Source organism: Phocoena phocoena, chromosome 10 (assembly GCF_963924675.1).
Source record: "Phocoena phocoena chromosome 10, mPhoPho1.1, whole genome shotgun sequence".
NCBI classification, from domain to species: Eukaryota; Metazoa; Chordata; class Mammalia; order Artiodactyla; family Phocoenidae; genus Phocoena; species Phocoena phocoena.
Window position 1 is genome coordinate 61244773 of NC_089228.1, and position 26231 is coordinate 61271003.

The 26231-nt window shown below is 38.7% G+C and overlaps 1 protein-coding gene across 8 annotated transcripts in view; it reads left to right on the forward strand.

Moving 5' to 3' along the window:
* The window catches only part of DST (dystonin), a 496581-nt gene that overhangs the window by 237762 nt on the left and 232588 nt on the right, over positions 1-26231 (forward strand). For 5 of the 8 annotated variants that reach the window (XM_065886381.1, XM_065886382.1, XM_065886380.1 and 2 more), the window contains 3 exons: positions 19275-19364; positions 21613-21690; positions 23603-23695. In XM_065886381.1, the coding sequence (XP_065742453.1) occupies positions 19275-19364; positions 21613-21690; positions 23603-23695 (261 nt within the window). Of the gene's footprint in view, positions 1-19274; positions 19365-19889; positions 19989-21612; positions 21691-23602; positions 23696-26231 lie in introns of all 8 variants that reach the window. The other 3 variants (XM_065886378.1, XM_065886379.1, XM_065886377.1) reach the window with 1 other exon arrangement.

Below are 26231 nucleotides of genomic sequence, written 5' to 3' on the forward strand. Positions count from 1 at the left end.
CCACTGGACCACCAGGAAATTCCCCCCACATGTCTTACATTAGGAACTTTTTTTTTTTTTTTTTTTTTTTTTTTGCTGTACGCGGGCCTCTCACTGTTGTGGCCTCTCCCGTTGCGGAGCACAGGCTCCGGACGCGCAGGCTCAGCAGCCATGGCTCACGGGCCCAGCCGCTCCGCGGCACGCGGGATCCTCCCAGACCGGGGCACGAACCCGTGTTTCCTGCATCGGCAGGCGGACTCTCAACCACTGCGCCACCAGGGAAGCCCAGGAACTTTTAAATATATTATTTTGTGGCTTTCTTACCTGCTTAAAGAATTTCTTTTCAAAATTGTTCAAGTACTCTTGTTTGTGATTTAAAAAAAACTCTCACGGAAATATACTACTAGTTTTCAAATAAAGTTTAGGGACACCGTGGCATTCGTGATCAGATCGTTTTTTGATACTACGCATTTACACAGTCCTTCACATATGTCAGTCATTTTTAGAGAACTACATTTCCCCATGTGGTTGAACTAGGGTACTGGGCTGCCCTTGATGCAATCTAGTGCTTGTCCTGATTTACGGATGTTAAGAGCTTAATTAAGTCCTGAGATCAAGGAGCCATAACACACTAGAGCAGCCCCCCCACGCCCATAGAGGTTTAGGTTTCAAACATTGCTCCGTTTCTCTGTTCATTTCTTACACTCCCCCCCGCCGTTTCCCCAGAGGCCCAGTGCGTGAGTGTGTCCTCCTGACTCTCCGCGTTCCATCCTGGACTCCCAGGGTAGCTGGTCTCTGTGAGGGTCTGGGGGAAGCCCTGATGGAAAAGACTGATGGGCACCAGATTCACTGAAGTCCATAAATATGTCTATGGTGGAATCTCAGATAGGCTGGAGGAAAAAAAAATGCCTGGGGGCAGGGCGGGTAGGAAGGCAGCATAGAAATAAGCTAGTCATGCCTGTAGTCTGTCCTGGTGGGTGGTTTTTCTAAGCTAGTCCTACTTGTTGCAACATCTTCCCTCACTGTGCTGTGGAGCCCAGAGGAGGTGGTGCCGTGTGGTGGTTGAAAGCACGGGCCCTGGACTGAGCTGCTTGGGCTCACATGCTAGAGATGTGTGACCTTGAACCTTTTTTTGTGTGTGTGGATTTATAAAAGCCTCTTCCTCTTTTTATTTTAAAAATTTAAATTGAAGTATAGTTGATTTATAATGCCGTGTAAGTTTCAGGTATACAGCACAGCGATTCGGTTGTACGTGTGTGTATGTATGTGTGTGTGTGTGTGTGTGTGTGTGTGTATAAAATTAACTTTGAACCTTTCTAAGTTTCTGTTTCCTCATCTGTAAAACAGAGAATAGTGCCCTCTTTAGAGACGTTTAAGATCATCAAAGAGCTTCAGGTTTGTACTCCTCTCTTCCATAACAGTGGCACTGGTGGTCCTGATGTTTGCGTTTTTATGGGTTTGAGTCATATTATTGCCTATATATTGACAAGAGAGGACGGCCAGTATGTACATGGGCAGTGTTTTTTTTTTCTATCACGGTGTTGGATGCCAGTTAGATGGTGAACTCTAAATAAGAGAGTGTGTTTTTCATGGTCTGGCTGAGGCCCATGCTAATACCTTTTTCCTTCCTGTGGGTATGGCAGTTGAGGTGAGATGCTGTGAGTGTTGGCAGCCCACTGGATTATTTGTGTGCTATCACATCCCTGGTTGAGTTTAGCCTAGATAAAGTAATCCACAGAGCAGTGCTTTAAAATCTCCAAAAAACAGTACTACTTAATAAATTCTTAAAGAATAGTGTAAAAATTCCATTTCTTAGATTTAAGTACAGTTATACCAAAAAGATATAATATAGGTGCCCTGACAGTTTCTAAAAGTAGAAATGTTTCCTATAGATCTGTTGTCCAAGTTAATGAGTTTCAGGGTTATCCTTTTTCTAATCTCACAATATGTTATTGTTCCCAAATGTTTTAAACATCTAACTCTTATTATACATAAGCTTAAAAAACTTAAGAAGCCGTATTTGCAGACACTTTGATGTTACTGAGCTTTGTATATAACAGAACAATTTTTAAAAGTCAAGGTATAGTTGATGTACGATGTTATGTAAGTTATAGATGTACAAAATAGTGATTCACAATTTTTAAGGGTTATACTCCATTTATAGTTATCCTAAAATATTGGCTGTGTTCCCTGTGTTGTACAGTATATCCTTGTAGCTTATTTATTTTCTACATAATAGTTTGTACCTCTTAATCCCCTACCCCTATCTTGCCTTCTCCCCTTTCCTCTCCCCACTGGTAACCACTAGTTTGTTCTCTACACCTGTGAGTTTATTTTTTATTTATTTATTTTTTTTTAAATTTTATTTATTTATTTATTTTTGGCTGTGTTGGGTCTTCGTTTCTGTGCGAGGGCTTTCTCTAGTTGTGGCGAGCGGGGGCCACTCTTCATTGCGGTGCGTGGGCCTCTCACTGTCGCGGCCTCTCTTGTTGCGGAGCACAGGCTCCAGACGCGCAGGCTCAGTAGTTGTGGCTCACGGGCCTAGTTGCTCCGCGGCATGTGGGATCTTCCCGGACCAAGGCTCGAACCCGTGTCCCCTGCATTGGCAGGCGGATTCTCAACCGCTGCGCCACCAGGGAAGCCCCACCTGTGAGTTTATAATAGAGCAGTTTTAATGTTTCTTCTTGGTTGTTAAATTCCAAACTTTTGTCTTGTAAATTAATTTCTGATTAAGACTTTTCTTGCTGGATTTAAAAATTAATTTTCCAGAGTTGACAAGATCAAATAAAAACATATATATATATATTTCTTGCAAAGAGCAGCATTTTTCAAATCAGCTTCCCAGGGACACCAGTGTTGTGAGATGCCTTGTGGGGATAAAAAGGTTTCCTTTGCCAAGAGAGTTTGGAAAGCAGCCTTCCCAGATTGAAGAGATTTACGGTACATATTAGCATATTAAAGACTGAACTTTTGTGGTAAAGAACCCTGTTAAATCCAGTGTTTCACAAATTCACTTGGTCATGGATTCTTTTTATCAAAGAATATCTATTAACATCCCTTTGAGAAATCCTGCAGGAGAATTTTGGAAATGACTGCTTTTAAGCAAGTTTAATTAATTTTGTGTTAATTCGAATCCCAGATTTGGACAGGATCTAGTTAATTTGGTTGTCATTGCAGGAATGTTTTCTCACAGCCTTTCTTATGGGTCATTGGTTTTCTAATTTATAGATAACTTACACTTTTGGTCTACTTGAGTTGTAGCTGAGCTATGTCTTTCATTGCCCAGAATTTGTCTATTATAACTCTCACCCTCTTATCTTGGGACAGCCCCTCAGAATGGTATAAAACACATAGGTCAGCTCTTAAATATGTGAAGAAATTATTTTGTCCCTTTCTTAAAACTTTTCTGTCAATACTTCCATCTCCTTTATTTCATTTTTATATGATAGGATTTTTGTCATATCTTTCTTTTTCTAGCATGTTCTGTTTGAGTTTTTACTTTTGAAATTGTTAAGATCCTTGAGTTGAAGGCAGAAAATGAGTTGAAGGAAAGTCTACCCAGTAATCACAGCTGTATAACAAGAGCGTGGGCCAAAGTTATCTACTCCATGGGTCAACTCCTTTTACATTATCTGTGACCTTCCACCTCCCTACCTTAGTATGTGTTGACCTGTTTACCTGTTTACTTACCTTTACGGATTTTTTCTCCTTTGTCGAAGGATAACTCCTTTAGTCTTAACCATTTTCCAGTTTTTCTACAAAGAACAAGTATTGATTTCATTTTCAGAGAAGAGCAAGATAATGTTATTTTGTAAATCTTAGTCTTTTCCACTCTGAATTTGCTATGGGAAGGGAAGGCAATTGGATAATTCATCTCCTTTGCAGGAATGGCCTGATAATGACTAATGTGTTGCTATTCCTAAGGGTATTTGTGTTTCAAATATCTTGGTGATAGTTCCCGTGGGAGGACTGCAAATATGGCCTGAGGGCCAAACCAGGCCACAACCTGTCCTTTGGAACAGCCCATGAGCTAAGAATTATTTTTACATTTTTAAAGAATTGAAAACAAATCAAAAGAGGAATATTATTTGGGTACACATGAAAATTATATGAAATTCAAAATTCATTGTCCATAAATAATTATACTGAACCCAGCCAGAGCATTCGTTTATGTATTATTGTACCACGTGACCCTTAAATCCAAAAATTTTTAACGTCTGGCTCGTCACAGAAAATATTTGTGGAGCTCTATCTCTGGGTGAGGTTTTGTATATATTTAGGGTAAGATTTTGTGTGTATTCACTTTCCTCCAAATCCATTTGTGAAGATGGCTTTCTTTTCCTACATGTAAGGCCAGCTATGGTTCTGTGAATGAAGTTTTATACCATAGCTGCAGTGACCTGAAACAAATTAGACTGCCAGATATTTCTCCAGCAGAGATGGTTTATTCAAGATCTGCAGACAATTGCAGTTCAGGGCCTGCAGCCTTGCGGAGCAATGTGCAAGTCCCCACATGGCAAGGGAGGGAGCTGCTTTTATAGAGTGGAAAGGAAGGTGGGAGGGCTGTAATTAACAAAGAGTCCATGACTTTTCATTGGCTGAGCCTTCGCCAGCAAGGAAGATAAGCCTTCTTCCTGTTGGGCTCTGCTGTCATCACAGGGCTTGAGAGCTCCTTCTGCTGGTATCCTGACTCTATTTAGTTGAGGTTTTTGTTTATTAATTTTTTTACAGCTCCTTTGCTGAATGTGCTTCCCTCTTTGATTTACTTAACAAAATGGTATTTGAAAAGGCCAGCTCAGTACATTGCTTTATTTCTTAGGCAAAATTTTCTTTCTGTGATAATCCTCTGTGAGTCAAGATGTAGTCATGAAAGATACACCCACTTCAAATAAGAGTTTATAGTAAGTAAGCTGATGAAAAGCCGAGAAAATGTGTCCCTTGTCCCTCAAATTAGATCTGTTTCCCAACTAGATCACTGGGTAGCCCTTTAAGTTTGACTATTCCATTTACTCTTTGCTCTTCTAAGATAGATTCTCCTTTTTCGTTTAGATGAAAGGTTTTGTAGTGGTTGGCATTGCCAGCTTTTCCAGCTTTATTAGTAGTATGATTAGTCCTTTTATTTAATTAAATATTAATTATTTTTGGAACTTCTTTCAATAAATACAAATTATACATGCTTTTAAATGTATTTCTGTTGTGTGTACTTCCAGATTAGAACAGTCTGACATCCTGTCCTATATTCTGGGCACTGTTATTAATTCCTGTTGAATTGTGTTGAGTGTAAACATGTCCCATGTGCAAACATTTCTGCCACTCAGTAACTCAAAGGGAGTGTGAGTTAAATATTTTTAAGAGCAGCTTTTAGGAGATATATTTTACATACCATAAAAATCACTTTTTAAAAGTGTATATAAAATTGAATGATTTTTAGTAAATTTATAGAGTTGTGACATCAACACCAGTCTAATTTTAAAGCACTTCCATTGCCCTGAAAAGAAACATTGTGCTCATTTGCTTTGTTCTTCCCACTCCCCTCAGCCCTAGGAAACTGCTGATATCTCAAGAGATTTGCCTTTTCTGTATATTTCACATAAATAGAATCATTATGATGTGTGTTTTTTTGGCTCTGGCTTCTCCCACTTAGCATTGGGTTTTTGTTGTTGTTTTGCTGTTGTTGTTTTTCGATGTTTGTCCATGTGGTAGCAGGTATTCATTCATTTTTATTGTCAAGCAGTATTCCATTCTATTCATATATCACGTTCTGTTTTTCTGTTTAACAGTAGATTGACATTGGGTTGTTTCCACTTTTTGGCTATTATGAACAATGCTGCTATAAACATAAACATACAAGTCTTTGTATGAACACATGTTTTCATTTATCTTAGATATTCATCTAGGAGTGGAATTGCTGGGTCATTTGGTAAATCTAGTTAACAGTTTAAAAAACTGCAAAACTATTTTCCAAAGTGGTTGCACCATTTTGTATTTCTACTAGCAATGTGTGAGGGTTCTGTTTTCTCTAAATCCTTGCTAATACTTGTTCTTGTCTGTCTTTTTGATTTTAGCTATCGTGTTTCTCTAACAAGTAATGACATTTAGCCTCTTTTCATGTGCTTATTGGCCATTTGTATATCTTTGGTGAAGTATCTGTTCAGATCTTTGCCTATTTTTTAGTTGGGCTATATGCCCTCTTATTACTGAATTTTCTTTTATCACTTATGCTTTTGGTGTCATTTATAAGATATCTTTGCCTAAGCCAAGGTTGCAAAGATTTACTTGTATGTTTTCATGTAACAGTTGTATAGTTTTAGCTCTTATATTTAGGTCTCTGATCCACTTTGAGGAAAAGGTCCAAATGAATCCTTTTGCACCATAGATATTAGTTTCCCAGCGTCAGTTGTTGAAAAGATTCAACACTGAATTGCCTTTGTTCTTTCAACAAAAACCAGTTGTCCATAAATGTGTGAGTCTATTTCTGGATTGGGTTCCATTGATGTATAGATTTTTACCAAAAACATTTTTTAAAAGATTCTTTACTAAGTCTTGAAACTTGATTTATATGAACACCATTCTGTCATTGGTCATTTATCAGACCAATTTAGATGGGTCAGGGGGAACACTTAGAAGACTTGGTGTTCAGGAATGGCGGTCTCCCTCTGCGTGTTAGTCCTTCAGCAGCATTTATTTAGCTCCACCTGTGTGATAGGGCATGATGCCAGGTACTAACTCTCACAGATGCCGTGGTGGGCCTTGCAGGCAAAGACAAATCCCCTGCTGGGAAGTAGATGGTGGAGTTCATAATTTTATTTCCTGAGTTTCTCTTTTTTCCCCATCACTGGGCAGGCACTCAGGGGCCCACAGCCGAGGGCAAGGCTAAGGTCACAGGCAAAGTACAGATGACTAATCTTTTATTTATTGAACAAAACTTCTTTGACAGTCTACTGTGTGAAAGGTAATGTGCAAAGCATGAGGCATTTATAGTGAGGCCCTAAGACACAGCTCTGTCCTTTTAAGGGGCTTATGCTTGTGTATATCATATATGTAAAACTATTCTTTAAGGAAGATGATGATCGGTGTCTTGGTATAAACCAAGGAATGTGGGAGGGCAGAAGAGGGAAGCCTTCATGGTTTGGGCAATATTAGAGCTTGACCTTGAAGGAAAAGTAAGATTCAATAGCTGTAGGAGGAATGGGACAGAACAGCATTTTGGGTAGAAGGAATAACCATGAAGCAAGCAGAGAAATACCACCGACAGTGGGGGCTTTGAGAATATGACCTCAACTATTCAGCCAACATTCCTTTCAAATTCTCTTAGCTTTTGGGACTGGACATGCAGCTGTCCCGTTAAGGCATTGGGACCTACATGTCCTGCAGTGTACCCACAGCTGTGTCCTGGGTTCACCTTCGGAAATGTGGCCCCTGATTTGCTAGGTGGTACCTGGTTCCAGCCTACTCTTGGTGAAATGTGTCTGTTTAAAAGAGAGGATGCTCAGAACAGGGGCTGGAGGGGAAATAGTGTCCACTTAGATTTTAGGCTTTAGTATGAGATATACTTGGGCATCGCCTCTGATTCTGGTCGTGAACACCTGCGCGGAGTAGCCGCTGAGCATTTGTGGTCTATGAGTCTCTGTCGAGCAGGTTGGCATCTGGAAATTTGGCAAAATTGTAATGTCATTTAGGAGATTATCACTTTTTAAAAATTAAAGTATAGTTGATTTACAATGTTGTGTTAATTTCAGCTGTACAGCAAAGTGATTCAGTTTTACATACATATACCTTCTTTTTTTAATAATTCTTTTCCATTGTGGTTTATCATAGGACATTGAATATAGTTCCCTGTGCTATACAGTAGGACCTTGTTGTTTATCCATTCTATATTAATAAAAGCTTACATCTGCTAACCCCAGCCTCCCACTCCATCCCTGGGAGGTGATCACTTTGATGAAATTGATGGCATCTTTGCAAGTTTGAATTTTCCCACAAAAGATATAATTCTGTGGCAGAGATTCGTTTCAACCACAGCATATATAACATTTGTCAAAAAATTTTTTCATTAAGTAATTAATGGAATAATCCAGTATTTATGATTCCCTCCAAACATATCTGTTTCCTAGATATGTTTAGCAGTGGTTTTAGTTTGGAAAATATAAATCATGGTACTGGGGGCCTTGGAGTTTCATCTGGATTTAAGGAAGCATTTTAACAGGCAAGAGGTTTTAGGCATTAGCATGGATGAGAGCAGAGACAGAGGAATTGCATCGTCTGGGGGTGTCTTTAAAAATAGTTTCCATGTTCATCTCCCCATTGCAGTTGTCTTGGTCATAATCCCAGGTTATTTCAAAGGTTTAATGAAGAGGATGCAACCAGTTGTTCTCAATTGTTTACTTGTAAGGACTTGAGGACATGGGCTTATGTTTAAAGAAGGGTGAATTAGTTGCATGTAAAGTATCAGAGAGCATCGTGGTATGCTCAGAACTATAAAATGTGCTCCTGAGAGACCCCTGAGATTTTCCATTCCTTGAGACTTCAAAAGACGTGAAGCAACCATTTGTGTCATCCCCCTTTGGAAGTCTCTTGGCCAGTGTTCTGAAAGCGGCGAGGGAAGTGCCCGTGTTGGTGTGACCAGAAGGCAGCCCTGCTCACCGGCTCCCCCGCCCTGGCGCCTTACCCACAGTATCTGCCCCACTCTCTCCACGAGGGTCCCGCTTCCTCCCCAGCCTGCAGCCTGACTCATGTTATAACCATTCCAGCAAGTGGCACACAAGTGGCTAGTCATCCTCCGTGAAGGAGAAGAAGTTAGTCCTTGAGGGCTCAGTTGGTTCTTGGCTTTTCTGTGTGCCCTGTGATTGTGCTTCTTTTTGCTATAAACAGCTATGTTGTAAAAGGTATTTTATTCATTTTAAAAAAATTTTAAATTGAAGTATAGTTGATTTACAATATCATGTTAGTTTCAGGCGTACAGCACAGTGATTCAGTTTATATATATCTATATATATATATGTAGATATGTATATTCCTTTTCAGATTCTTTTCCCTTATAGGTTATTACAAAATATTGAGTAAAGTTCCCTGTGCTATACAGTAGGACCTTGTTGGCTATCTATTTTATATATAGTAGTGTGTACATGTTAATCCCAACCTCCTAATTTATCCCTCCCCCACACCCTTTTCCCCTTTGGTAACTGTAAGTTTGTTTTCTATGTCTGTGAGCCTTTTTCTGTTTTGTAAATAAGTTCATTTGTATCATTTTTTTAGATTCCATATTAAAGCAATATTGTATAGTATTTGTCCTTCTCTATCTGGCTTACTTAGTATGATAATCTCTAGGTTGCTGCAGGTGGCATTATTCCATCCTCTTATATACACACACACACACACAAAAACACACAACACCCCCCCCCCCCATATCTTCTTTATCCATTTATCTGTTGATGGACATTTAGGTTGCTTCCATGTCTTGGCTACTGTGAATAGTGCTTCAATGAACATTAGGGTGCATGTATCTTTTTGAATGATGGTTTTCTCTGGATACATGCCCAGGAGTGGGATTGCAGGATCATATGGTAGCTCTATTTTTAATTTTTTAAGGAACCTCCATAGTGGCTGTTACCAACTTACATTCCCAGCAGCAGTGTAGGAGGGTTCCTGTAAAAGGTATTTTACATGGTGCCAAAAGGAAAGAGGACAGTTCCTATTTGGGGCAAGTGTCTACTTCATTGTTGAATTACTGTGGAACAGGTTTGGCATTGACAGCCTGTAGGGCATTTGAAACAAGCCCCAAGGAGATGATTCAGCTCAAAAGTGTTCAGTAAGCAAAGTTTTTGTCACTCCTCTCTGTCCCTCTCCTGGACTCTTCTCTCTCCACTCAGCAGCTGCTGAGGGTCCTCCTGCCCCCTCCTCAGTGTTCAAAGCTCTTACTCTGGACTCCTGGGTGCCCTGCGGTGCCTCCCTCCCCCTCCTCCAACCCCCAAAGTTATTCCTTCTTATCGCCAACCATGGTGGAGGCTTCTTTGAAATGGATAATAGACAGGTGTTAAGAAGAAAATCAGTCTGCTAAAGTGACTTGGCGTTAAGGGACAATGACTGGTATGTTTCTCTATTCCAGGAGCTATCTTTATTTTCATCTGGGAACTGGATATATTTACCTGAATGCATCTCCAGTTTCTAATAATTAATCTGAACCTAACTTACGATGTTGGAGTCATTAAGTGGGGGTTTATTGAGGATATACACATTTTTTGAACTAGTTGTAAATTTTGGTCATGTCTGTAACTTAAATGAAAGTTTAAGAAAATAATTTTACATGATTTTTCTTGAAAAATATGCACAATTCTGTTTCAAAACTTTTCCAGTAAAAGCTAGAATTTGACAATACAGTGGAATCTGTTTAAAATGTTGGTGATAACAGAGCAGGACTTTGATACTGTAGCTATGGGTTACCTGTGTCAAACAGGCTCATTTTACATCCAGTTCTGTTTTTAGGACTTGACACATATGAGCTCATGTAGTGCATCACTGGTTTAAAAGTATTCAGCAGAGTTGTCATCATTTGTCTTGTTACATCACGGCAGTCACACATTTACATTTATTTCAAAATTTAGTTTCATTGACTAGCTTATTAACTATTCATTAGAAGTTAGTGATTCTGATTCCCATTCTCCCAGCTTTTTCTTCCTTTTGCCCAAATTGTGAGAAGGTGAATGGGAAAGAGGTGAGTATAAAAATGCCAGTGATTGGTACCTTTCCTTTTCCTTGTGTTATCATTGAAAACTGTTCTGATAGATTAGGACTTGCTGTGATTTCTTGAAGTGATAAATAGTTTAAAGAAAGGTTTATGTAAGTAGTGAGCTAGGAAGATATTTTATAAACTTTTAAAAGGAGAGGCCCACATCCTCCTGCCAAAACATCGCAGTATTTGACCCTTAGGACAGTCTTGGGCAGAAACATCCTTTAGTCTCATCTGAAAAAGCCCCCTCCTACCTTTTAAAGCCTACATGGAATGGATGACGCTGTTGTCTTTGTGAACCCATGTTCCTTTGTTTGACATTGTAGTATAGAGGTTGTTTAGACCACATCTTTTTTTTTTTTTTCAATAAATTTATTTATTTATGGCTCTGTTGGGTCTTTGTTGGTGCATGTGGGCTTTCTCTAGTTGCGGCGAGCGGGGGCGATTCTCGTTGTGGTGCGCAGGCTTCTCATTGGGGTGGCTTCTCTTGTTGCAGAGCATGAGCTCTAGGCGCACTGGCTTCAGTAGCTGTGGCTCATGGGCTCAGTAGGTGTGGCTCGCGGGCTCTAGAGCGCAGGATCAGTAGTTATGGTGCACGGGCTTAGTTGCTCCGCAGCATGTGGGATCTTCCCAGACCAGGGCTCAAACCCGTGTCCCCTGCATTGGCAGGCGGATTCTTCACCACTGTGCCAGGAGGGAGGTCCCTAGACCACATCTTTAATGAAAATTAACTTCAAAAACAGTGGGCAGATACAAAATAATTAATATGCAGAGTAATTGATTTCTAAGTTCATTTTCCCCTTTCAATTACATTATTTATAAGTGTTTAGCACCAAGGCCTATACAGGTCTGCAGGCGATGAAAGATCCACAGGATAATGGGGAGACACATGCAAAAATAGATTTTTGTCTGTTTTCCTGTGGACTAAAGGGAAGACCTGGAAGGAAAGGTAGACCCAAATCAGACCAAACCAAACCAGAACCAGCCACCAAACCCCAAACAAATTGTTACAGAAAAGAGCTTCTTGCTTTAAACTTTCTAAAAATCGGAATCGCCTTTTGTAAAGGTTCCTACGACAATGGTGAAGCTGTACAGAAGAGAATATAAGAAGTACCTGGGTGAAACCGTGACTAAAATGCCCCCAAATCATAAAGTGTTTATCAGTAAGAAAGATGCTCTTATTTTATTTAACAACCTATAGTTCTACCTTGTAGTGAAAGACTAGAGAAGACCTTGTTGTTTTTTGCTTGTTTTTTTTTTTTTTTTGATTTTTTTTTTTTTAAACATCTCTTTTGCTTGTTTTTTAATTGATTGTAGATCGTCAGCCTGAAAGCTTAAAAGAGAAATCTTCTTTATCCGAGAACTAATCAGGTCCAATATAGAGTAGACAGATTATTTGTACTACTTAGGGCCAACACTGATTTGTTTAAAACTCTTCATTATTTTATTCATTCATACCCTATGATGTATGACGAATATCTTTATTTTATGGTTAAAAAAAAACAGTGAAGGAGATAAGTTATGTATGGCCTTAATGCTGACCTAATATACTGCCTAGGAAAAAGCATGATCACCTTTTTATTACATCAGATAAGGATATTTCCCTTTTATATTTACCTGCACCAATTTAGAATTTATGGTAATTTAGGAAGTGTCTGAGCTGCGTTTTATTTTTTCACCATTCTTAAAGAAATAGTACTGAAATAAGTTTGTAATAACTGTTCAGATAAGGCACCTAAGCGAATACATTGTTTTGAAGCATTTCTGTGTATTTTTAAAGCATCAGTTTACTTATCAATAATTTATATGGTAACATATTAATAGAGTAGGACTTGTAAGGAGCTCTCCCAGGAGAATGTGGTTGCTTATTTTTCCTGAGTGTGTTTGTTTGAAGTCAAAAAATTACATTGAAAAACGTTTTCACTTATAGTTTTCCCTGAAGCTGACTGTCCCCTTTCTCTCCACCTAAGGCAGTGAGGCGCTCTCACTTGGGACAAGTCTTCTTTTATTATTTATGTGGCTTTCTAAAGATAGGGGTTGTTTTCCAGAATACTGTGTCCTTCAGATGTAGGACTGCTTTAAGAGAGGCCTGGCAGTCCTTTCTGGCATTTTGCTCCTTGCTGCTGGGTTGGGAGAGGTGCATTTTACCAAGTGACCTCTGTTTGTTCCCCCCCGCCCCTCCTCCAGCCGATATACCTTTCCTCCATCCTTGCCTACAGATTGGACCTTTGGGGGCTTTATCTGTGCTTCAGGTTTGCTCAAGATAGTTAGAAGGTTTATATTGGTCAGATACTCTGTCCTCATTCTGCGTGGAAGCCTTCAGTGGCTGTCTTTGCTTTGCTCTGGGAAGGTCTGTCCTTGTTCAAGTGGCAGGTCAAGCCCCCTCCACTCCCTGGCCCCCTTCCACCCTCATCCCCTACCTCACGTTTCCTTGGTTCACGGGCGCTTTCCTTCCCTGAAACTCACCCTACAGCTGCATGCACCCTCACCTGGCTCTTTGTTCTGGTTCTTTCTTCCGCCTGGAACACTCCCATCTTTGTGGGGGGACTTCTCAGACTCCAGACCCCTCTGTAAATTTCTGTCATCCTAGCCTGTGGGCCTCAAGAGGTGGCATGCTCTTACTCAACTTTGCACCCTTAGAAGTCAATTGATACCCTGGATGGATGCTTACTAAATATTTGGTGACTTGAACTGAACTGCAGCTCCACTGTGGCAGCAAGTTTAGGTATGGGAAGTAAAATTTTTGTGGAATTTGTCTAGATTGACATCAACCACTGCAGAGTCAGACTTTTGAAAAAGGTATCCTTGAACATTACATAAGCAGCTATATGATGATCTGATCTTCAAAGTTGAATTTGATTTAGCCCACGTAAAATCAGACAATTACAAGTTAACAAAATAAAAATTTTGAGTGGTATTTTGAACAGTTAAACCATTTAGATGATACAGACCTGGCATGATCTACTCTGTTCTCTATCAAAAATAAAACGGAAGTATTTAGTATGTCATTACCAGGACCTTGTTTGGAATCTCAGCCTAACCTCCTACTTTTATTTCCCTTCCTTAGGAAACTTTTCTTAAGCAAAAGATGAGCGCCCTCTAGGGGTGAACTGTAGGTGCAATGCTGTACACATGTTTTAAAAAGCACTGCAAAATTCTGGGAGTATTGTATGAAATATAGAAAAGGATGCTTCATCCCTGTTATGTAATTCAAGTTATATAATTTAACCACAGAGTGTCTCAAAGTGCTTTCACGTTGCTCATCACTTCCTCGAGCACTGTTTATTCAGACAGTTTTTTGTCCCACAGGGAATATCCAAAATGGGAAGAAAGAATGTTTTATTAAAAAGTGAAAGTGGAAGGTTGAGACTGTTGGCAGTTTGCAGTCATCTGTGAAGGAAAGTTACCAGGCCAAATATCTATGACTCAGACTTTGGACAAAATAAAAGGCTTTTCTGTGTCAGCTTAATTATTTAATCCCTTCCTTTTTTCACCCCCAATTGATCACATGATCAGATATTTATCTAGGACCCCAGTTATTTCCACGCAGTTCATCCATTACCACTCCTTCCCCATAATGTTAATTTTTTATCTTTTGTTCCATAATGTTGATATTTAATTAACATTCTCTTTTACCCTATTCTTTTGTGGTGAAGAAAATGAGCCATTACTTATAAAGCACTTAAACAGGGTTGCGTGCCTAGTAATAACTCATCGTGTATATATTTTTGTTTATTTTTGTTAATACTGGTGGCATTTGTTTTATACAGAGTAATAAAGATGAGAATAATGGTATCTTACATTTATGTAGTGTTTTTCATATACAGTATTTCTCTGGACCCTCAGAATGATCTTCTGAGACAGGAAAAACAAGCAATATTCCATGATAACCAATGACTCAGGATGTTTTCAAGCATTATAGAAGCTAAATTATTCTATTTATGTATTTTTTTCTAAAATTCTTAAGAAATTAAGCCAGAAGGCTTAAGAGTAGCTTTCCGTTTTACATATTTTCTCTTTTAAGTTGACACATTGATTTTTTTAAAACAATGACAATTTTATTTTCAGATCACAGAATTTTTGTTCTCTGGTTTGAACTTGAGGCCTTCTGTTTTCAAACTTTCATTTTGCAGGTGAGAAAATTGAGGCTCAGAGAGTTTGGGCAGTTGGTACTAGTTCATGAGACCTGTGGCAGAAACATGACTAAAATCCTATTTTTTTCCCCCTTTATAACATGTTTTCTCTTTTCCTAATGTGGTTTTACTTGGCATAATCTTCTTCTTCTCTAAACATGCCTAATTTGATTTTTCTTTATTGTTGCATAAATATGATGGTGGAAAAGGACACCTTGCTGTGGAAAGTTTCCCTGATGTAGATGGTTTGGTTCAATCTGGCAAGTTGTGAAATTGCTTTCCTGTGAAATATGTGTTCAGAATCATACCCATCTTTTTTTTTCTTTTATTGAAGTATAGTTGATTATAATGTGTTAATTACTGTTGTGTATCAAAGTGATTTGGTTATACATATAAATAATTCTTTTTATATTCTTTTCTATTATGATTTATCATAGGATATTGAATATAGTTCTCTGTGCTATACTGTAGGACCTTCTTGTTTATCCATTCTATATATAAAAGCTTACATCTGCTCATCCCAAACTCCCAGTCCATCCCCCCACCAACCCTCTCCCTCTTGGCAACCACTAGTCTGTTCTCTATGTCCGTGATTCTGTTTCTGTTTTATAGATAGGCAACCACAAGTCTGTTCTGTATGTCTGTGACTCTGTTTCTGTTTCATTAGATAGGTTCATTTGTGTCCTCTTTTAGATTCCACATATAAGTGATAGCATATGGTGTTTGTTGTTGTCTTTCTGACTTACTTCACTCAGTATGACAATCTCTAGTTGCATCCATGTTGCTGCAAATGGCATTATTTTGTTCTTTTTTTATGGCTGAGTAATATTCTATTGTATATATGTACCACGTCTTCTTTATCCGTTCGTTTGTCGATAGACGTTTAGGTTGTTTCCATGTCTTGGCTATTAATTACAACCCATCTTTAACTGTCCTGAAGTGAGAAAGACAGAGGAAGTGCATGTGGATTGAAGCGTGACTCAGGCAGGCCTCGGTGGGTAAAGGGGACCAGAGCGCATGGCATACTCAGCTCTATGTGTTGGTTACTGCCCTGCGGGACCCCATCCTGACCGTGCACTTGTTTCCTACTGTACCTTCTGAAGATGTCAGACGTGCACTATGGAGTTGTCTATTTTGAGGGATTCAGCAGCTGGCCAAGGGTCAGGAGCTGCATAATATTGTTTACATATATGTGATCTCTCATGTCCCTGCTCAGGCTCTTAGAGTTAGTCTGCTTTCTGGTTACACTGGAGATACATAGAGGAGTGCATAGATTTAAATGCCTTGATGTGCATGAAATTCACAAGCTTAGCTCCTCTGCCTTGTTTTTTTAATTGAGGTATAATTGACAGATAACATTGTATTGGGTTCAGGTGTTACATCATCATGATTTGATATTTGTATACATTGCAATATGATCACCACAAAACTCTGTAGTTACCATCCATCACCAGACAAAGTTACCTTTCAGGATTTATTCTCTTGGCAGCTTTCAAGTATGTGCTACAATATCATTGACTATAGACACCATGCTGTACATTACATCCCCACGACTTACTTATTTTATAACTGGAAGTTGGTATGTTTTGATCCCCTCTGCCTGTTTCACCTACTCCCCATACCCCTTCCCCTCTGGCAACCACCATTCTTTTCTCTGTATCTATGATTTTTGTTTTGTTTCGTTTGCTCATTTGTTGTTTGTTTAGATTCCACTTATATGTGAAATCATATGGTATTTGTTCTTCTCTGACTTATTTCACTTAGTCTAATTCCCTCAAGGTCCATGTTGTTGCAAATGGCAAGATTTCATTTTACTGGCTGAGTAATATTCCACTGTGTATATATCACATCTTCTTTATTCATTCATCCATCTATGGACATCCTCTGTCTTGTTTTCAAGTAGGCCCTTAGGCTTATAAATTCAAGCTCATGGCTTGGAATGAGGCCAGGTGAATTCTTACAGTGGTCTAGTATGTGAGTAGAAAATTAAGTATTAGTGCTCATTTCATAAAGTTGCTTTTCTGCACACATGTGTGTCATGGATGTCATAGATTTGTTCCTGAAAAGATCCTTGGAAATTGGTTCATCTCTGAAATGTAATTGAGTACTTCAGGGGATTGTCATTTAATGGTATTTATTGAATGGAAGGTAAATACTGAGTTGGCCAAAAAGTTTTTTCCGTAGCATCTTACGGAAGAACCTGAACAAACTTTTTGGCCAACCCAATATTTAATGGAAGGAATAATCTCTTTGTAACTTATTTGGATATGTATTGATCTTCTAAATAAGGATTGCCTGAAATGTGTTATGATATGCTCTTTTTTTTAGAAAAATGAAGTATTTTTGAGCTTTCTATTACTGTTGTATCTTGTGACACCAAAGAGTCAGCTGATATTCCTTGGGAATTAGGAAATCAAAATAAAAATGTCAGCTTGTGAAAATGGGGACACTTGGTTAAAAGTAATTTGACTGTTTCAGTTTTCCTTGCCACTTTATAGGTACTATTGGAATTAGCAATTACTTAGAGCTGTTGGGCCTGAGTTTAATGCCTATATTTTTTGTAGTAATTATGCATAGATGGATAATTGAATATTAAATTAATGGAATATTAAAAGGTTCTGTGACTTAGGCAGAAAGTCCTAAAATACTGTTATAGGAGGTGGTAAATTTGATACGAAACTCTTAAGGGAAGTTTTTTCTTCACTAATCAAAAATATTTTCTGACGATAAAACATACTGCAAAACATGTAGATAGTCAGTTAAGATAATAAAATTTAGCTTCTTTTTTAGACCCAGAAGACTTACCCATCAAAGCCTTGCTTCTAGTTTCCATTAGGCCCTTTCTTTCTGGTTGCTCTGTAGTCAGAGAGTTTTGACTATACTTTGGATCTCTGTATTACTTTCTGCTGTATATTCACCTGACATTTTGCAAGCGCAAAGGAGTTTGACTCATGTGTATAAACCTCCAGAGTGTACCACACAGACAGGGAGCATGTAGGGCTGTGCCCAAGTGATACAGGGGGGATGCTGGTCTCTGCCTCTTTCTGGACCACTTCCTTGACTCCTTTCCTGAGAGCAGCGCAAAGTAACGCAGCCCAGAACCACCCAAAGGTGAGAACATGGAGATGAACCAGCCCACTGTGGGACAGCCATTCTCACAGCCTGCTCTGTCATTGTCTGTCTGGCAGACACCTTACAGTGGGCCAAGCATTCATTCACAGGAAGTGTCCCCGCGTGGCCAACTAGCAGAGTTTGGGGGAAATCTTTGGTGGTTTGAGCTCTAAAATCAGAAACTTAAACGAGGCCTGTAACTTGCAGCTAGTGTAAATGTGGTTATGAAAACCCTCCAATGGGAGGGATAAATTAGGAGGTTGAGATTAACATATATACACTACTATATATAAAACAGATAATCAACAAAGACCTACTGCATAGTACAGGGAACTCTGCTTAATACTCTGTAATAACCTATATGGGAAAAGAATCTGAAAAAGAATAGGTATATGTATAACTAAATCACTTTGCTGTACACCTGAAACTAACGCAACATTGTAAATCAAATTACTTCAATGTAAAGTAAAATATTAAAAAAGAAGGTATCAAAAAAAAGAAAGAAAGAAAACTCTCCACCACAGGAAGATTTACGCTGTGCGGAAGAATTTTGGACAGAGGTCTTATGTCCTCACATATATGAATTTTAAAAAATGTTTTATTTTGAAATTATCATAGACTGACAGGAATTTTCAAAAATAGTATACAGAGTCTCATGTACCCTTTCCCCAGCCTACATCTGTGGATTTTTAAAGTGTGGAGTGTGTGCCTCTGGCATCCTGGATTTTGTGGCCCAGAGATTAGGAAGACCAACCGGGGGATAAAAACTCACCTCTCTTGCTGAGGTGGCTTTGGTTGCTGTATCAGGAATCATGATTCAGGTCAGGGCACTGCCTGTATTTTGGAAATTGTAACTCTATGTAGTTGTCCAGATTTTTATATATTCTGTTGTGTTAAAAATTTAACAGTTTTACTTGTATGAATTATTAATCTGAAATTTATTCTTTTAGTTTTTAAATTTTATTTTATTTTTTTGCGGTACGTGGGCCTCTCAGTGTTGTGGCCTCTCCCGTTGCGGAGCACAGCCTCCGGATGCGCAGGCTCAGCGGCCATGGCTCACGGGCCCAGCTGCTCCGAGGCATGTGGGATCTTCCCGGACCGGGGCACGAACCTGTGTCCCCTGCATCGGCAGGCAGACTCTCAACCAGTGAGCCACCACTACTTATTTTTTAAGTAGTGAGAGAATACTAATATTTTTAAAAACACTACATGAGTGAGCACATGTACATGAAGGAATGTTTTCTCCTTGTCCCCTTTCTTGTTTGAGTCTTAAGGGTGATCTGGGTTCTAGGACCGAAAATTTTAAATTGCTTTTTTCTGTGTAGGTTCGAAAACACGTGAATGATCTCTATGAAGACTTGAGGGACGGACACAATTTGATCTCTCTTTTAGAGGTTCTTTCAGGAGACACCTTGGTAAGTTTTAAATTTCATAATTTATTTTGAAGAACATGTAATCCTTTTTGCATATGACTAATTTGTTTTCAGCACAGACTGTTCAGAGTTTTGCAGCATTCATCTTTTGAGCTGCTGTGAATTCTGCCTGGAAAAAGTTCTGGTTAGATTATGAAGCATTTTCAGACTTTAAATGCTGTGCATTTGGGAGATGGAAGTACTTTGATGACCTTGCTTACATAATCAATTCTATAATTAAAATACTACTTCTGTTCTTTTTTACCTTTGGGTTTTTTTTTTTCTTATCAGAAGTTAGATGCATAATATAACCCCCTATTAAAAGACTCACAAATAGCAAGGAAATAAGCATCACTTTCTGACAGATGGTGTAACCCCCTCCACAGGTGTCATCTCCTTTTTTGTGAACATTTCTCCCCCTTCTTGGTTACCTGGTCTCCTTCATTAAGTTCTGTTCATGCTCTTCTTTTCATTTCTGGTCTGTCTTGTGTCTTTGCTGTCCTATCTTCTGTCTGTTATATTCATTAGCCAAGGGAACGAGATTTTTTGAAGACCTTACGATTGGTGAGTGCCACAGAAGCATGCGAATATGAACAGCATGAGGATGTGGAGGATGAGGATAAGGGGGTAGGTGTCGCCCCCGTAACTCCACTAACCTAGCCTTACATGCGGTGAGCGCTAACACAATAGTGTAACCCACGGGTTTGGGCTCCTTTTTAGAAAACTGTAGAAAGGACCAAAACCTGCAGGGAGATGGATGTGTGTGTACCAGCAACTTGGACAAAGGACGTATTTTCTCTTTAAATTTATTTCTGTATTTCTGTGCACTGCATGGTATTTGAACATATGTGGTTAAATTACAGGAGGGCATTTGAGCTAAAGAAATTTATATACCTTTTGTATAAGTATGGAAATCTTACAACCAGCCCACTAATTTTAATGCAGATCTGTTCCACTTCTGAAATTAATATTTCCAACATAACTGTCTTTTGTTTTATTTAAAGGAACTTACAGACATTTATTTAATGTTTAAGATTATGCTTTAAATCATTCCTACTGGCAGTAGGTATTTGAGGGACATTCTTTACCTACCTTATATGTCTCGTTTTATTTAGGGGGAAATACTTAAAATGCTAGAATCCTGACAGGGCTCACAGAACTGTTTAATCCCGGTGACACTCAATTGACTCAGCCTACCTTTGCAAGACAGATGTGCTTCTTTTGTCATCACGTCCCTAGAGCCCCCTGATTTTATTAGAATTTGTGCTTTTGTGGATCCAGTGGGGAATTCATCACCATCATTTCTCCTGTTATATGGAACTTATTTTCCCATTCTGTGGTCTGCTGTCTGTTTTAATTCTGCTGCCTTTGGCTTCAGCAACCTATTCATGTTTGAGCAGCTCAGCTGTCAGTTTTCTTTTTTTTTTTTCCCTTTGGAAGATATTATGTGGTAAATTTAAGCTCCATTCTTTGCATTTTTGTTGAACATTTTCTCAGGTCTGTTTCCTTACGTTTTCCTTCTGCTAACTTGTGACATTTCTTAAGGGAAATGGCATCAAGGAAAAGAGTTAACGGTTTGTCAGTTTTCCTGAGACAGCAAATCATCACGTCCATCCCCAAGCAGTGTAAAACTATTAGCGAGTCCAACCGATTTTGTGCAAAACGAAAATAAAATAAAGAGGAAATATATTACATGGCCTTAATTGCTTTTCTCTCTTCCTCTATCATGGCTAAGTAAACCTCCACTGTCTTTCTCCTTCTTGGTGATTTTTATACTAACTGATGCTCCTTTACCTCATTTTCATTAACATGCCATACATATATAATTATAAAAACCTTCTTGATTTAAAGTTTATTAAGAAGGCAAAATGGGGAATGGTATTTAATTCTTTTTGTGCATCTGTAGCTAATAACTGTAGGCTAGAATTATAAGATAGTGAATATGAAAAGTGTATATGTTCCGTGGTATTTTCTCTTTTTCTTTTGTTTAAATATTTGGAATAAAGGATCTGTTTAAAATAAAAAAAAACTCAGAAAAATCCCAAGTTTAAATTCAATCTCAGATAATACAAAAAATTTTAAATATCATTAAAATATTTAATGGATCTACCCAAGCAGTAAATACTGTTTTGACATATTAAGATGAGCATACAGTATATTTATATAGGATATTCAGCATACGTGTATTTAGCATGATCAGTGGTATCAGAAAATACAGTGTTTTTTATACCCTGCATTTTTCTATTCTTAGCCCAGAGAGAAAGGTCGGATGCGTTTTCACAGACTACAGAATGTACAAATTGCACTTGACTATTTGAAAAGACGCCAGGTATGATGTTTTTCAAAGACTGTAATCATATAAACATACGTGACTGAATAAATATGCATAGGACGATGTCAGGGAATGAAAAGGTTAAAGTTGACTGTGAATTATAATCATTAAACTTGTGCTTTCATGAGACAGATGTTTTAAAATGTTTTTAAACATTTGTTCCAAAGAAAAGGAGGTTAATAGTAGGTGTAAGTGGCTACATTTCCATCTGAATAGGAGCTACTGAGTTTTCCTTCTGTTGGAACTGGAATGCTTTTGCCTAGGAATTTAATGACATTTTAGTAGCAACAGAATGTTAAGAATGTCTATGAACAGTTCTTAGTAGTGGGGAGACAATACTTTATTTTTTATTAAAATTATCTTATTTTTATAAAAGATAGTTTACATAATACTTTTTAAAAACTTGGCATATGTATTTTTTTTTTTTTTTTTTTTTTGTGTGTGTGTGTGTGTGTGGTACGCAGGGCCTCTCAGTGTTGTGGCCTCTCCCGTTGCGGGGCACAGGCCCCGGACGCGCAGGCCCAGCGGCCATGGCTCACGGGCCCAGCCGCTCCGCGGCATATGGGATCCTCCCAGACCAGGGCACGAACCCGTGTCCCCTGCATCGGCAGGCGGACTCTCAACCACTGCGCCACCAGGGAAGCCCGGCATATGTATTTTTAATACATAGTAGTGAGGAAGCAATAGTTTATTTTTTATAAGTAGATACAACTGGTAATCTAGAAGTAGTTAAAAATAAAACAGTTCTGACAACAATCCCCGACTGGCTTGAGGTTTCAGAAGAAATGATAGAAAAGAATGAACAACGTATTGGATTTGATCTTGATTTGGTAACATTGTGTATTATAGAGATATAAGGCAAATAATTGGTAATTTTCAATTAGTAGAAAAAGGAGGAATCAAAGAAACTCAGGATAATTGAAAGTTACTGAAAACAGTGAGAAATCAGAGGTGGCAACAATTTCGCTTTTTAATGGAGTAGGAGGAAGAGAAGAGAGAGGAGGCAAGGAGGAGCAGGAAACACTGTCTGTTTATTAGTTCTTCATTTAGTTTATTATGGCATCAAAGTGTTTAGTTATTAAATTCTAGCAAATACTCAGTGCTTATATTTTAAATGATATTGGTATTTGCCTTACTCTTCTTAATTCTAGTGGAAGTTTACAGAAGGATTAATGGTTAATTATGTCTCCTTGTCGAAATATTTTTGGCAGTGATTTGTCTAGGAAGTAAAATGTTAGGTATCATTGTCTTGAATTCATGATAGATATTTAATTCTTTTACCAGGAAGTAAATGTTAAATATCATCCTTACATTTATTTACCTGAATGCATAATTGGACAGTTGATAAGCTTTAAGTCTGATTATTGTATTATTTTTAAAGTTTTGAACAGTCTTCCAAATGTCCAGTGAGTTATATAGTTACTTATCTTGGTAGCAATCTATGATAGACAAATAGAATAATAGTGCTAGTTGTTTTTTTTTAAACACTCTTTATGACCGAAGTGTAAGAAAGTTGTTAAAATTATTTGATGGTTCAGAATAGTTTCCTACTTAATTGTAAAATAACGCTTGTTTTCAAAAGGCAAAATTATTTCTAATTTAAAAATCTTAAGTATATAGGACTTTTCGCTTGAATTTTGTTTTTGTTTTGACAAGTGTATTTTACTACTTGCTGTAGAAGACAAAACCAAAATAATATTGAGTTTATTTTCCTTTGTAGTTTCTCTATAATTTGCAATCTAAAATGAGTGGGGACGGGGGTAAAACAGTAATTTAAGGATTACTGTTATTTAAATTATTCAGGCTTTTTTTTTGTATCTGTAATTTTGAATCACTTTTATGTAGGTAAAAATAACTCGTGCTGGTTTGAAAAATATTTTGTTTTATCTCTTCTTCACATACAAAACAGGTGAAATTAGTGAACATTAGAAATGATGACATAACAGATGGAAATCCCAAATTGACTTTGGGATTAATATGGACAATAATTTTGCACTTTCAGGTAAGCCTGATTTTCTTAACTGTCATTTCTTTTAGCCTCATTGCTAGTTTTCAGGTGGTTCATGTGAAGGGTGAATTACACATTCACATCCAAAGGAGAAAGATAAATTTCAGGCTTTCTTTCTTTCTTTTAAAATTTAATTTTAAATTTTATATTGGAGTATGGTTGCTTTACAATGTTATGTTCGGTTTGGGTGTACAGCAAAGTGATTCAGTTATACATATATCCATTCTTTTTCAGATTCTTTTCTCATATAGATTATTACAGAATTTTGAGTAGAGTTCCCTGTGCTGTACAGTAGGTCCTTGTTGTTTATCTATTTTATATATAGTAGTGTGAATATGTTAATCCCAACCTCCTAATGTATCCCTCCCCCCACCTTCCCCTTTGGTAACCGTTTGTTTTCTAAGTTTGTGAGTCTGTTGCTGTTTTTAAATAAGTTCATTTGTATCATTTTTTTTTAGATTCCACATATAAGTGATATCATATGATGTTTAGGCTTTGTTTCTTAAACAATGTATTTGTATTCTTCCTCTCAGTAACATGCTGCTAATGAACTTGGCACCTCATTTCGTGTTGTTGAAAGCTTAAAATACTTGTAATCTCAGTGTTCGAAGACAGAGATTCCCTTTTTTTGAATGTAGCCACATTTCTTTGTTTATTGGCCAGCATTACCTGATTTAGATACATAAAAGTTTTATGATTAAATCCTTATTTAGAATGGGTTTCATTGATATTACAGTTTCTCAACTATGCCTGCTGTTTTCTCCTAGTTTTGTAGACACTAGGTGGCAGTATCGTTCTCATAAAGACATCTCTTGAACTAGAACCATCCATGTTTCCTTTAGAGCTGCACTTTCTCAAACTAGGTTTAAGGAGAGTAAAGGCAAATGTATTAACTATGAATTATTATCTAATTACCAGTGCCAGTTAAAGGCTGATCTTGATCTTTGGTTTTTAGAAAATGATGCAATTTTTTTAAAAATCATCTTCATTTGATTTAGGGTGAGTCCTAGTTTTGGAACTGGCTTTGGGTTTGTCAATCCCTTGTGTGACCACACAGCATTGTGTGTGCAGTGCGCAGAGCCTGGCCTGTAGTGGGCACACAGCAGGTCTTACTGATTGATGGCTATGTGGTGGACCTTGCAGGAGGAAGAGAGAACTTGCCAACTTCAGAAAGGAGCTGGGGTTTTGGACCAAATTTTGGGAAGAAGAAGACTTATTTCTAATCTTTAAAAAATTTGACTGGGATACAGGGTTTGTAGGAGAATGTAGGTGGAAAATAATGTAGTCAGGGCTCATTTGGGAACAGGATAAATCTGGCAGGGATGGACAGGTATAGGAAGTAGAGTCTTGTAGTTTCCAGGACCTGGACAGGCAACAGAGTTGCAGCAGTAGGAATTCGGAGGAGGAGACCCAGGTCCCAGGAGACCAGGTAACCAGGTGTCAGCCTGCCAGACGACAGGGCAGCTAATACAGGTGAATGTCCACTTAGCTGTGCTATTGATGGCTGGGAGATCCAGTATCAGGAAGTGGAAGCAGGACCCTCATTACTAGAGGACCCCATCCTTAGGGGACCTGGGGTACTGAGTACTTACCCAAGGCAGGGATTTGGTCATGGAGCCAGACCCCAGACCTTGTTACCAGCACAAGTGAAGTCTAGCTAGAACTGGCCAAAAAAGCAGATTTCACATGGTGTTTCTCAGCAGCTTTCTCAGGGATCCAGAACTTATAGGGTTGAAAATGCAAGAGCCCCATATAGGGAGGTTAGAGGCCTATTGGATGGAACCAATCCCATCGTTACTGACAGCTGGTGATACAGGCTGAGTCTGGATTTTGAAGGTCAGAGTGGGAACCCCTGTGGGGCACACCCAGGCTCTGGAGGGAGGGAGAGCTGAGTGTCATCGTTGGCTCTTTTATCTGTGGCCATGATGGCATCGAGCAAGTCACCTAACCATTCTGTGGGCTCCAGTAGAAAAAAACAGAAATGATCACAGGCCATATCAGGGGTATAAGCTGAGAGGCTGAGGTGGTGCCCTCCGAGTGGAGTGATAGAGGCCCGGCAGGACTCAGATGGGGAAGAAAAGTTGAATCCAGGGGGTGGTGTTTTGAAGAAAGAAAGGAAGGGACTTGGTGACAGGGCATGGAGGATCAAGGAGGGGGATTAAAGATGGCTCTGAACGTTAAGCCTGGGAGATAAGAACCAGTAATGGAGGTGAGGGTAAAGGGAAAAGTGACCTTCTGCGTGAGTTTGACGTTCTGGTGGGATACCCTGGGCTTCTGTCTGCTGAGCAGCTGGAAATGTGTGAGCAGAGCAGAACTGGGGAGTCAGAGGTACAGGTGATAAACCTGGGAGTTTCCAGAATACAAGTGGTCCTTGAATCTGTCAGAGAGAAGGGATCTTCAGAGGATCCAAGGGAAGAGCACGTGTGGAGAAGAGCAGAGGGCAAAGGACAGAAATTTGGGGAAGGCACATGATTAGGGGTGCAGAAGGAAGACGTTCCATCTGGGGAAACAGAAAAGGAACAGTTGGAGA